General features: G+C 39.8%; 1 protein-coding gene and 1 long non-coding RNA gene across 3 annotated transcripts; one reads left to right on the top strand and one right to left on the bottom strand.

Annotated features, from left to right (window-relative positions):
• Positions 1-70: 70 nt before the first annotated feature.
• LOC133509229 (calcipressin-1-like) lies at positions 71-13939 on the bottom strand. 2 transcript variants are annotated; one of them, XM_061836099.1, is made up of 5 exons: positions 13630-13939; positions 13356-13512; positions 2997-3170; positions 2730-2889; positions 71-1076 (listed from the first exon to the last, which is right to left on the bottom strand). In XM_061836099.1, the coding sequence occupies exons 2-5, from the start codon at positions 13479-13481 to the stop codon at positions 895-897; spliced, it is 642 nt and encodes a 213-aa protein (XP_061692083.1). In that variant the 5' UTR covers positions 13482-13512; positions 13630-13939; the 3' UTR covers positions 71-894. The 2 variants fall into 2 exon arrangements, with proteins under 2 accessions (XP_061692083.1, XP_061692087.1); XM_061836103.1 differs by lacking the exons at positions 13356-13512; positions 13630-13939 and adding an exon at positions 4228-4528.
• LOC133509235 (uncharacterized) lies at positions 4862-10124 on the top strand. Its single transcript, XR_009797276.1, has 3 exons — positions 4862-5220; positions 8126-8214; positions 9073-10124. It is a non-coding gene; the product is annotated as an uncharacterized LOC133509235 (long non-coding RNA).
• Positions 13940-14423: the final 484 nt, after the last annotated feature.

Below are 14423 nucleotides of genomic sequence, written 5' to 3'. Positions count from 1 at the left end.
CAGCAACAGTAATTTCTAGATCTGAGTACAATGCTTAGCACATAATACATTATGCCAACTCTCACGAGAATGGTGGGCAAGTTTTAACTTTTTATTTTTTTTTTTGTAGGGGATGTTTGGAGTTGGTCAAACCACCATGTTACCACAAACCATGGATGAAAAAGGCCTTAATGGGTCTGTCAGACATGGACAGTTTGATAAATTAATGAACCTCAGGACAAGTTGAACAATTCCAACCCCACCTACAAAAACTTTCCTTCCCCCAATTAAAGTAGAAATGACAACAAGAACAGTGAATATTACACTCATTTCAGAGCAGTTTTCAAATGTAAAGCAGTCCACACTGAACACACAAACTACACAAAACAGTTACAATAGCGAAGATATGTCACACAGACCCTCTTAATTTACCACCACTTAAATCTCACATTTAGTGGTATGTAAATGCGTAGCTTTATTTTATTGAGAAGCCATTTTTTCCCCCCAACAAAACTCGAGTGATGCTTGAAATGATGCTGCATGGGAATCTTTTATCGGTTACAATCTTCTCTTATGCACGTTATAATAGCACATCTAACAAATCCATGAAGTGGGTATCCAACCATAATATGAAGCATGAAGATAATATTTTACACACTTCAAAACTTGTATTCCATCATCCCAAAACCTCAAAACAGTGGGAAGTTACACACCTAAACTTTCCACCCAAATAGTTCCAATCTTTGCCAAAGGACACAAATACAGCACCTGACTCTAAGTTCTTCTCCTTCCCAACAGGACAATGCAGCACGTCCAAGGTAGGTACCTTCCCAAATTCCGAGAGCAAACCTCAGAGAGCCCATCATCTACGCTGTATCAAATACATCACGGGGATGTTAAAAAAAAAAACAGCTTTCACTCCAGTGCTGCTAACTGCTCGACACTGTGTGTGTAGTCGGGGCGGCGCGTCTGGACGATCTTGGGCCGTGCGGGCCGCGCCAAGTCGTCCGGGTTGCTGTCACCGAGCTCTTCTTTGCAAACGTGGACGACGACGCTGGGAGTGGTGGGCGTGGCTGTGTGGAGCTCGTATTTGTCACCTGGAGATAATTACAGTATTAGGATCACGTCAAATATATTCCAGAATAACATATTATTCCTGACATCGACACTGCTTGGATTGCTGTTCGTTAGCAAGGAAAGTACAAAACAGTCTCCAGTCTCTTACTTGGAGTTAGGGTAATCTACGAAAGAGTACATTCTGATAGGACTATTCAACTTTGGTGGACTTCTGTGGGCTACTAAATTAACAAATGGTACTAATTGATCATCAGAGGAGTGCTGACCTCACCAGACAATCCTAATTCAGCCATATTGGGAAAACTACAGGACGGGTTTAAATTTGTCATTTAATATGCCTAAATTTGTCATTTAATATGCCCAAATTATCCCACAAATTATACAGAAAAGCTTCAAAGCAATCCATTCTATGAAACTACTGTAGTAGTACATACTGCAACCATAACATTGAATAAAATTAAACAAATGAATTACAAAAAACAAAACAAAAAAAAACCAACCCTAAAACTTAAACCTGATCGTAGTAAATTAGTAGAAAAGATACAAGAGTAGGCGGCATGGTGGGCTAGCTGGAAAGTGTTGGCCTCACAGTTCTGAGGTCCCGGGTTCGATCCGGGCCCTCCCTGTGTGGAGCTTGCATGTTCTCCCCGTGCCTGCGTGGGTTTTCTCTGGGCACTCCGGTTTCCTCCCACATCCCAAAAACAGGCAAAGTTAATTGGACACTCTAAATTGCCCCTAGGTGTGATTGTGAGTGCGGCTGTTTGTCTCGTTGTGCCCTGCGATTGGCTGGCAATCAGTTCAGGGTGTACCCCAACTCCTGCCAGTTGAAAGCTGGGATAGGCTCCAGCACTACCCGCCACCTTTGTGAGGATAAGTGGCTATGAAAATGGATGGATATAAGAGTATATATTAGATTTTAGAGAAGGGTTAGTCTGAATTTAAGTACTTTATTTGAACACAATACTTTTTATATTTACTTGCTCTTATTTTTTTTTAATTCACACCCCTTACCTTTATCTGGTAAATGAGAAAACACAATTGTGCTCTTATGTTTGATTATCCAGGCAGAATTTGTAAGATGGGTACAATTCTTTCAAGAAAACATTTCATTTTATTTTAATAGGATTCAAATTACACTGTGAAGGATTTCAGAAAAGAATTATTATTAAACAAATGTTTAATTATTAATGGTAAATAAATCAAAAATAATTCCACAATTTCTGCTGCCAGGGTATCTAAACTTATGAGCACAACTGTATTGTACGTACAGTATATGCAGTCACGTAGTGTAGGCTTTTTGTGGTGTATTGGAATGAAAGTGTAGAGCTTTTTTCATAACCTCTAGATGGCGCCATTAATTTATAAAATGGGAACGCTATTTTCATTTTCCGTTATACCCATCTTTAATGTACACTATTGATCAAGATGACATTTGACATTTTTTTGTGGGGGTGGAGGGATGTGCATTATACACAAGAAATTAAAGGAACTCGCAGTGATTAAAATTGACCACCTCGCCTGCATTTTTTATTTTTTAAATTGGTTGAATTATCAAATTAATTTTATTTTAAACCCTAATCTGATTATAGTATATTCATTATAATGTATTTTTGGGATCCTGAGCCATGCCTAAAATTGAATGAAGACGGAAAGTATAACCGGCTCAAATGTACCTGGTCCTAGTTTCGAGATGGCACAAAGCAGATCGTAGTTGACAACAGGCATGGCATCCTGAGACTGCTCCCAGCCCACTGGAGGCGAGGCAGGGGGCGAGATGAGAAACTGTTTCTCTGGCTTTGGAGGCTCAAGTCTGGGACTCCCAATATGGACAGACTGCAGGGTAAAAACTGCAACCGTGAGTCCGGGCAACATTTACGGACAAAAAGTAAAATACAATTAAAAAAAAAAAAAAAAAAAAAAGTGTCTCACGCAGACATCACCTGGGCAAAGTAGAGGCGCATCTCTTTGCCATTGAAATCAGTTTTGTGCAGCCGCAGTCTCGCCTCTGCCGCAGCCAGCGAGTCACTGAAATTAATCCTGACCCGGCGGAAGGACTTGAAGTACTGGAACTGAGCTTTTGGGTCAAAGGAACGGAATAAAGCCTCAAAGCTGGCCTGCAGTAAGAAGGAGTGAATGAGTACAAAAAAGTGTGAGACAAGGAACAGACCACCAACTCACAAATGCACTCGATGATGAGTTTATACATGCTACGGCATGTTATTTATTACAGGAAGAGAGTATTCGTAACAAGTCCCCATATAACGACTGGAACCAAATACTGTACAATCCCATTACGCTAGGGATAGAAGACCTTATCTAAAGCCCACTTTTTACTCATTTTTGTTGGTTGTGGGGCTAGTTTTTCAAAATATTTTTTTGTTTAGTCTCAGTGTGTCCCAGTACTGGAGTTCGGAGACCCCTTACTTTACACCGGTAGAGAAAACACCCTTTTCTCACCATTCCAGTATCCTGGGACTAGAGATCCCTCAGTCTTGAAATAATAATATAATAATCAGTATTTTGTGATTCTCAGCTTGCACTTTCTTCCTGTGCTTTCAAGGTTTTCTCCAGGTATCCCAGTTTCCTCCAACATTCCAAAAACATGCACATTAAGTACACTAAACGAATTAAATTGTCCTTAGGTGTCAGATAGACAGATTTGTCTACATGTGCCCTGTGACCAGTCCTGGATGTACCAGAGTTAAGATAAGCAGTATTGAAAATGGACAACGAAACTGATGAATGCATTACAATAGTTGTTTATTTCACAATGTTATCCCAGGATTAGGATTCCATAAATAAATAAATAAATAAATGGAAAAATTCACAATAATCAACCTCTTTTTTTTTTTCTCAAGTAAATACAGTCTTACAGTATCCTACATCCACCCTGAAGCTCACACCTGGTTAGACAATGCACCAAAACACGTCACGAGAAAATTGTACAGTGCACTACATACCAAGGTAATAGAAATGAGAACGTATTTAATATCACATACATAAAATTAGTAGTACTAATGTCTTCGGCAAACGGTAGCATCAATATTACTGTACACTAAGAGATAAAGGAAAAAAAAAAAAAAAAGTTGTTCCCGACAAGTACAAGTGAGTAGTAATGCTGGACAACATCAAGTCATGTCCACGAAGTAGAAGAGCAGACGCTTTGCTTACCTGAGCATCAGGATGATTGAACACTTCCCGATTGGTCACTGAGGCAACTAGACATAAGTGGTTACACTTGGTGGTCTTGATGTGCATGATGGGCAACAAGGAACACCAAAATCTTTTCCACTCAATTCTTGAATTTGGGGTTACTGAGAAAGACAACTGAGGAGGCGATGAAGAGGAAGGAATGAAACAGGGAGGTCGGGTAAGTGTTGCCTTACCCAGGGTGACAGCTGAGTGGTAAGTGGTCTGATACCCCAAAAGCAGGAAAACAGAGAGGTTTGGTTTTTGTCTGAAAGCTTTTGGTGCCAGCTTCCACCGTCTTCACACCACTGTGTCCTAGAAATCTATGACAAACGTAGATGCCACAGTCCTCCCAGATCAAGCGTCCATCTGCTTTATTAATGATTCTTCAGGTCTGCGGCAACCTATAATTTGAAGGAATTTTCCAGGGAATTGGGTGTGGTTTGTGTCATTTAGTCTCTCTCATGCAAGCTCCCTCTCTCTTTCTCTCTCTCTCTCTCTCTCTCTCCCTTTTTTTAATCACACCCCTTCTTGCAACATGTTGACGCACTACCCGCAGCTCCTGCCCACTAGCTCAGCGATTCGCTGAGTGCTAAGATCAGAAAAAGGAGGAGGAGTTTCTATTTTCTCTCGACAGATACAATCCAATGCTGACTAATCAGACGGAAAGGACAGCATGTATGAAGACCAAAGTAATGACATCACCTGACATCTGACACATCAACTGGCTTTTTTATTACGTTCAGTCCTCATAATATACCTGGATTGGTTTGACACACAGAGACCATTGTTGGCATGCACAAGACAAATGTGAATGAGCCACAGGAAAAAAAAGAAACAAAGGTTGAGGGCAAGAACATCTGAAAAAAAAAAAAAAAAGACAGCAGCTGAGTGGCAGCAGAACAAAAGGAGTGGAAAGAGTAACAGAGACGATGGGTCGGAAGAATGCGAACTGGAGGGGTGTGGGGCAGAGAGGTACTGCTCATGGAAACTATGCAGTATGATAACACGCTTTTTATGAGGTATTAATAGCAAGGTGCGTGAAGCGAATACAGTGTAATGTTACAAGGCTACAAGTTATGTTTAACACCTGCATTTATATGTTTAGCTTAGATGACGGTGTTCCATTCATATAAGCCAAACATTTCTTTTACGTTTATCACCATCTCTTAAACGAGACATTCATTTTTTCATTATTGAAAACATTTCCCATGTGTCTTGATAAAATGTATCTGACCTTCTCTAATAATATACAAAGAATACAAATTACATATAGCACACTCAAAGACCATGTAAATTCAGAGATTTTTTTTCCTGAAGCTATTGCATGATGTTTGAAGATAAGTGGTGAAAACCTGAGAAAAAAAAATGGAAAACAGTGTCTTACTCCCTCACTGATTTTGTAAATTCACCCACTGACAAAGACATGAGGAGTCTAGAATTTAAAGGTAGGTTAATATTGACAGAGAGGGAAAATATGTAGAAGAAAATCCAGAAAATCTAATTTGCCCAGCCACTGTGAGAAGTGGCCCATCCATCCATTTTCTATACCACTAATCCTCACAAAGGTCACAGGTGTGCTGAAGCCTACCCCAGTAGACTTTGGGAACATCCAGAACTGCTTAGCAGTCAATCACAGGATGCAGATAAACAAACAACCATGGACACACACATTCTCACACCAACGGGGAATTTAGAGTTTTCAATTCACATACATCCAATATTTTTGGGATGTTGGAGGAAGCCAGAGGGCAGTGTGATATCGAGGTCCTTAGTGCTGCAAAGCATCCTGCATGTATTAATGCTGCATCAATTATTTACAGATTTTTGTTATTTGCGGGCGTGTAAGGAACGTAACCCCCGCATATAACAGAACATTGTACCTGGAGAAAACCCAGGCAGGCATAGGGACAAAATTCAAATTCCACACGAGCAGGGCCAGATTTGAACCCAAGTCCTCAAAACTGTGAGCAAGACGTGCTAATCAGTCGTGCACAATACCATCCAGAAAAATCGTTTAAAAATAATAAATGTATCTGCAATTCATTGAGTGAAATAAGAATTTGATCTCCAACCAACAACAACAACAAAAAAAAAAAATTCTAGCGCCATCACACGAGCCCTCTCACTTAAAGAAAGTACTCCCAATATAAACTCGTAAGATGTATGAAAGACACCCATCTTAACTTATTACTTCTCTTGTCCACAGAATCAATCATTCAATCAGACACCAACCACTCCATCATGGGCAAGACCAAAGAACTTTCAAAGGACATCAGGGAGAAAACTGTAGACCTACAAAGGCCTGGAACTGGCTACAAGAAGCTATTGACAGGGCAATAGGCTGAGTGAGAAGGAGAAAACTATTGGTGTAATAATTAGAAAACAGAATAAACAGTGACTGTCAATCTACCCTGGTCAGCGGTTCCTCATAAGATTTCACCTTGTGGGGTATCACTGTTCATGAAAAAGCTTCAGGCATCAGCTACATTTGACACGTGAGGATCTTGTTAATGTCATCAAGGCAGCTGGTACCACAAAGAAAAACATGGGTAACACACTACGGCGTAATGTAGTCTTGCAGTGCCTGTAAGGTTCCCCAGCTCAAGGAGGCACACGTACCGGAAAGTTTGCCAGTTTCAGAGAATGATTGAGAGAATGCAATGTAGTCAGATGAGACAAAAATCTATCTGTTTAGAATCAATTTGACTCACTGTGTTTGGAGGAAGACGAATTCAGACGATGACCCAAAGAATTTCCACTGTCACCATACCCACAGTCAAGCATCGAGGTGGAAATCAATATTTTCTGTGGGGGTGTTCTGCAAAGGCTGAATGTCAACTTCACCGGATCAAGGGAATTATGAATAGAGCATTGTGGTATTCTGGGTGATAACCTCTTTATCTCAGCCCGAAACTTAAAATGATTCTTGGAAGGGGCTTCCAGCACAACAATGGCTCAAAGCACACAACCAAGGAAATGAAAGAATAGCAAAAGAAGAAGTAGATTAAGGACAAAGTGTGGCCTAGCCAGACTCCATACCTAAATCCCACTGAAAAAATGTGGAGGGATCTGAAGCTTTGAGTAGCCAAGGCACAGCCCCTAAACCTTAAAGATTTAGAAAAGATTTGAAAACAGTAGTGGTCAAATGTCTTCACCAGGGCTCAAATATTTCTTCCCCATCAATGAATTAAAATAATCTAATTTCTAATTTATTTAAAATTTATGTGATTTTGTAGATTCTTTGATATTCTGCCTCTCCCTGTTAAAATACACCTTCCATTAAAATAATAGACTGTCAATGTCTTTGTCAGTGGGTACATTTCCAAAAATCAGTGAGGGTTAAAACAATTATTTCCAACACTAAGAACAGAGGTCCTGTGTTCGTTTCAGTGGCTGCGCAGCTTAATTGCGAGTTACTTGATTATACAGGCGTCCTTCTACTTACGAACATCTCTAGCAACCAGAAATTCAGGTTACAAACTGTCTTGTTGGAAAAATATTGTGTAAATATAGAGGATACGAAAAAAAAATGGGCGCTGGATTCGCAGCCCCCAAATTCCACCGAACATAAACATCATCTTTCTTGGTTTATGTGATGTGATAGCGCTCCTCTCCCATTAGCTACCGCCATTGCATTTTCCTGGCATCCTATTGGGTAGGAGGGACATCAATCTTTACCTATGCTGCTTTTCGTTTTTCTTGGACATTCGACTGTCACCAAATCCGCTAGCAAACATTGTAAAAGTACAACTTTTGAGTTTTTTGTTTGTTTGTTGCAAGTTTATTCATTTTTTCCCCATCATGGGTCCCAAGAAACTTTTGTGGAATTAAGTGGTGTGTGTGCGTATTGTACATTCTTACGTATGTTTTCTCTCAGCTGTCAAAGGTTAGCCTCGTCCTCCATCCTTCACGATGCCTTTTGCTTGTCACGCACCATTCTCTTCGCATACCCGCTCAACGCCAAAGGTAAATTAACATAATTCCTTAGTGTTTTTTACATTATGTAATTTGAATGCTTATTATTGGCGGAGGGAGGGGCCTTGGAATAGGCTATTTACATGTGAAATACACTTCCGGAAAGGATTAATTTCGTAAGTAGAGGTAGCACTCTAACTTGTAGCAACTTGGCTCATCCCTACTTCCAACAGTTTGCAGTGAGCTAGCTATGCCGACACCCCAAAAATGCGAGTCAGAACTAGCAGGCATTCAAATAGTTTTCCCCCTCTGGCAGTTAAATTATTAAATTATTGATCAGCGAACTACTATTTTCTGCCTTGTGCCATTGTTGGGACATACTCTCACTCTGCTGGTGAATCAGTATTAGTATGAGTAATATAATCTGTTGACTATCACACAAATCATCACTAACTGCTCCCTTTTCACAATTGTTATTACACTGGTCTATAATGGCAACTGCGAATGGGTAAAAACACTCTGTATAAGCTTAACAATGTGGGGCGTTGACGGCCTCTTAACTGTTCGAAATGAAAACTGCATCTTGCACATCTGTAATTGAATGTATCTTGTTCTTTGTTCTGAATGTTGTACCATGGTGGCACAGACTACTGGAGACAAATTCCTTGTGTATTGTTACACACTTTGCCAATAAAGCTGATTCTGATGATATGTATTGTGAGTTACAGACTAAAAGGCATGTGCTACCAGCTAAACTTTTTCTTAGGTATCTCAATTTTCTGAACTTATACACTGACAACACCCAAGTGAGGCAGTGAAAACTGGACAAGCCCAGTGTCCTTCCACCTAACTCTTGTGATTTTTAATAACCATTTAGCAAATCTAGCGAGTTACTGTGCTGTTTTTCAGAGACTTCTGGAGACAATCCAGGATAAATGGTGTCCACCGCTCTGTCCAGACCACAAGTGAAGCCACCGCTGGCTAATTTAATATAGATACAGGATTTAGGGTAAAGGCAGTTATTGTACAATTTAGTCCAAGTGGGACATCACCGTTTGGTAAAATATAAAACAGTCAAGCGTAATGTGTAACTATGATGGTCACAGACACATTTCCAGATTTAAAAAAAAAAAAGAAACAAAAGCACAGAATAAAAGATTCCCGTAAACTAGACCGTGCCTTGTTTTTGACCTTGCCTTTTTGCATCATGATTTTGCTACGGTCGCCTTTTTGGACTGCCTGCTTGTTTACCGACCTCAGATTGATTAGATCTTCTAAAATTGTGTCTTCTCTCTACAGTTGTGCATTTTGGGTCCGATTCCGTGTTCTCTTCATGACATGTCAAAACATTGGGGCAAAGATTCCGTGGGAACAAAGCCTTCTCACAATCATATTTGATTAATTCTTGATCAATTTGTGTCTACCAAAAAAATTCGGATATACAATACATTTTTAATAGGTCAACGAGACCTTAAGTTACACAAAGAAATTTTACAAAGAACATAAAATAAAAGCACAAATCTTAAATGGCTGCCCTATTCCAACTCAAACCGAATGCAATAAACAATAAGGTCTCCCCCCAAAAAAATCATTGGAAACCCCCCACTGACCCTTGAGGACTTGGACCCTGCCAAAACTAAGACAAGAGAAGGAAAAATCCTGTTGAATCCTCCACATCTTGATCATCCCCTCTTCCAGATCTTTACTTCAAGAATGCAAATTAAAACAAGCAGACATTCCAACCACTTCTTTCCCTTTGCCATGAACTGCCTAAAGAATTCATTTACAATTCCATTGTAACATGCTGCCAATTTTGGCTCGAGATTGTCGTCACAACTAAGTCAAGATAGTTGTACATTACTCATGGACTCACTGTCGTAGTCTCATTAATTGTCACTGTACCAGATTATTGCTCTATTAGTCATTTCGACCTGCTCTAAACTGCGAGAGGACTCATTTTTACAATTGTCATTGTATCAGCATTACCACATCACCAGAAGCCTTTCCATTGCTCAGACACTGAGTAATGAGTAGTTTTTTTTATTTTTATGTCTCAGAAGGATTTTTTTTTTAATGTCTAAAAAGGGGCAGCACAGTGGACGACTGGTTAGAGCATCTGCCTCGCTCCTCTGAGGTCCGGTGTGATGGTCTGAGCGCTCCCGGTGCTGCATAGTCTTTGCGAGCAATGCACATGCGTGTATATTTTGTAAACTTCCGGCCATTCTGAAACATCCCCATCCATGCTTCAACATGTGCCATTCAACAACTCGTCGCCGAGTGTTAATGTTCGCTATGGACATCTCAGAAAGACGAACACAGCAAACTTCATGTGTATATCTTTTTAATCAGCTGCCGTTTTAAGATTAGGGTTAGGTAACGTATGTTAGCTCCCTCTATGGAGAAGAAGGGGAACTATGAGACAGGGAGAGTTCCCAGTAAACGTCTGCTACGTACCCAGAGTTCCCCTCTTAGTAACGCATGTGCATTCATCACAAGGAGACTTTTCAGCATGGGGGAGCTCTCAGACCGTCACACCGGGGTTCAAATCAGGACTCCGCCTGTGTGGCATTTGCATGTTTTCCCTGTGACCGTGTGGGTTTTCTCTGGGCACTACAGTTTCCTTCCACATCCCAAAAATATGCATGGTAGGTTATTTGAAAACTCTAAATTGCCAATAGGTGTGAATTAGAGTGCAAATGGTTGTATGTGCCCTGCGATTGACTGGCAACAACTTGTGGGAAGTTAGCTGGGATTGGGTGCACCACTCCGGCAACCTTTGTGAGGATAAGCGGCTACGAAAATGGATGGATGACTCAAAATGATTTTTTTTTATCAAAATGGCTGGCTGTTTTTGTATTACATCGGCTCAAGGCGAAAGAGCAAAAGGAAGACCAAAGTGTTAGAGAGGAGGATGCAAGAGAGAGGGTAAGATGGAAAAAGATGCCACGCTGTGGCGACCCCTAATGGGACAAGTCGAAAGAAAAAGAAGAAGAAACTACCGAAGAAAATTCCTTGTATTTTTGACATACTTGTTAAATAACGATGATTCATTCTGGTTCTGATGTCTAGTTTCTACACTGGAGCATGTTTTGACACAGGCCTTTAATTTTCTGAATTTCTTCACATGCTTCTCTTTTGAACTTACATGTCAACAGCCCGTGATTTTGTACTTTATCCTTCTTTGCTGCTGATTCTGGGGGTGGGCAAAAAAAAAAAAAATCTTACTGTACTTTATGCCTACTTTTGCATGCACCCTTATAGAGTACAGTATATTAAATGTGTAACCACCAATGTTCAACTTCTTCACTCCATCTACCACTTGTGGCCAAAAGTGAAGTAATCTAGGAGGGGTAATTCATTCATGATCTTAGAATTAAATATAAATCCCTTTCATCACAAAGAGGCACCATTATTCTCCATAATCTTATATGTAAAAAAACTCTTCCACTGTGAGTCATGCTGTTGTTTGGCACAGTCATTCTTATACCACAACTCAAAACAGCATGCGCAGTGGAAAATGTTGTAACATGACAAATCAGATGACTCCTTCAAGGCATTTTGTGAAAAACACCAGGATCGTGGAAAGGAGAGAACACAATCACAACAATTTTTTTCCCCCTTGAGAAACAAACTTTTAATTTATTGGTTTTATCCAACAAAATGCACATCTGGATCTTTTTACCAAGTTGTGTTGCCTCTTGAGGAACAGAAACTTCAGTCATCCTGTTAACATTTCATTAATGTTATTAAAACTCACATTCTTGCTGTGCAAATCATTTCCATTAAAACTTGCAAAATCTGAGCACTATTGAGGGTGCTTACGACTAGGCAGTTTAAGAAAAAGAGCTGTTCCCATTCATTCATTCATTTGTTTAAAAAAAAAAATCTTTCCATTTGATATGGGAAATGATATGAACAGACAATTGTGGATTTTATGGAGTGTAGTCCAAGATGTCCCAATTGATAGTGATCTTAGCAAGCATCCTGCCTGTTTCCACTGACTCAGAGTTTCCAGTCTGACAAATGTTGCAAACATCAGCATTTTGAATCTTTAAATGAGAAAACATTAACAACTGTGAATCTTTAATCTACTCATTGAGAAAACAGCAGTCGTTTTACCTTGCTGACTTTAGTTAATATTGACAGTACAGATGCAATGGACACCTTATGAAACTTCATTTGGGAGTGAGAAACAAGGTTTCTACAGGATTCACTTTTTAAGGCCATTAGACAATTACAAACATAATTTAATACCTACAGTAAACCAGAACATGAAAATTAAACAGAAATTACTTTGAAACTGAACGTACTACACAAGTTATCCAAGCTGTGCATTATACCTCTGAACTATAGGAAAAAGAAAAACAATGTAGGATTGCAGATACAGGAACACACGGGTATAAACAAACAACCATTCACACCTACGGGAGATTGAGAGTCTTCAAATGAACCTACAATGCATGTTTTTGGGATGTGGGAGGAAAAAATATTCAGGGAAAAAAAAAACATGAGTTTAAACTTACTGGTTTGGGCTCAGTGTTGACAATAGTGAAGTCTTCAACAATTATATATCTTAATTTAACAAATCATCAAATGGATCAGTTTTAGAAGTAATGGTTGTTCCAAAAAGTTTTTTTCTCCATAATGACCTTTCTCCATCTCTAACTCAACTTCCACACTGACTTTCTTTCTCTCCATGTCCATGTTAGGTAGACCGACGTTCTCACCAGTGAAATTAAATCATAACTTGGTCATTTCACAACCAATTTACTTCAATTACTATATGGGGGAAAAAAATATATTTTTTAAAATGTAAATGTCAAAGGTTAGTCACAGTTCCCTTGTCATAAACGTAGAGAGCCTTAACCAACTATATGGAGCGTCCATGATTGATTTGCACTAATTTACGCAGAGATTTGACACATTCGATATGGCGGACGCTCTTACGTATCCCAGCAAATCGAGACTCTATGTAAATTTGAGGTTTATAGGCAAAATGTAACCCAGAACAACTCTATTAGCGACACCTACTGGACATCAGCAAACACTGCTCGGTCTACGATGGGAAGTTATTCAATTCAATGAGTTTAGAATCACCGCGAACACACTAGGACAAAAAACATTGATGGCAGCAATAAATACAAGAAGACTCATTCTGCCATCAGCCTATTTAATTTTTACTTTCGTCTTACCTTGAGACGTCCGTCGTCAAATAAATCCTCGGACACTTTGTATGCAACAAGGGCGTTTTGTAAAGCATTAAACTGAACATCCACCGCTGTCCCGTCCTCTTCACAGACATTCTCCGATTGCTGCATTTCCACTAGTTTAATTTGTCGAAAGAGTTTTCTGGAAATAAAACAGGCAGAAGCTACACATATAATCCACTTCGAAACACACCCACTAGACATTGCACTTGGGGTACAAGAGGCCAATATTGAACAGTGTTTTTACAATTATATCTACCTATGAAGCGTCCCGCTTTTTAATACTTCCAACCAATGTGGTCCCGGATGAATACAAAGCTTCGCCGACTACTGTACTGGCTTGAAAACTGCAACACATCGAAGGGGTACACTGACCAGGAAACGGAGAAAACGACACTAAATGTACAAAGTCCTTCCCATTTCATGAAAGTCTCCCCTTTTCCACAATCGGCACGCAAACGCTATACCATTTAACAAAAAGTGCCGAATATACGCGTGAAGAATGCAGTAGTTTTTCGTTTGCAGAATGACTGTAGCGGATAAAGGAAGTGACGTCAATTACCAGAGCAGCTGATATCCCGTCTCGCGTTCACAGTGACGTCACAGTCTTAATAGAATTTTAATGGTTTCATAATTTCATATTTTTTATTGATTAATGTCTCGGACAATGTCCTTAAACACCCTGTGAAGTGGTTTGAGGAATATGTGTGTGTGCGTGTGTGTGCGTGTGTGTGTGTGGGTGTGTGTGCGCGCGCGTGTGTGCGTGTTTTACACACAGTCTGAAATGCGCCTAAGAAGAAAACGTTTTTTTCTGCCAATTCCATACAATACCTATTTTGATAATTCTTAATTACAATTCACAATTTAAAAACTGTTATTGTTTTTTGTATTGAATTTTATTGGTTTTGGGGCGGGACGGTGGTGCAGCTGGTAAAGCGTTGGCCTCACAGTTCTGAGATCCCAGGTTCAATCCCGGACCCGCCTGTGTGGAATTTGCATGTTCTCCCCGTGTCTGCGTGGGTTTCCTCCCACATGCCAAATTAACATTAATTG

Source organism: Syngnathoides biaculeatus, chromosome 2, assembly GCF_019802595.1.
Source record: "Syngnathoides biaculeatus isolate LvHL_M chromosome 2, ASM1980259v1, whole genome shotgun sequence".
NCBI classification, from domain to species: Eukaryota; Metazoa; Chordata; class Actinopteri; order Syngnathiformes; family Syngnathidae; genus Syngnathoides; species Syngnathoides biaculeatus.
This window is presented reverse-complemented; position numbering and strand designations above follow the sequence as displayed.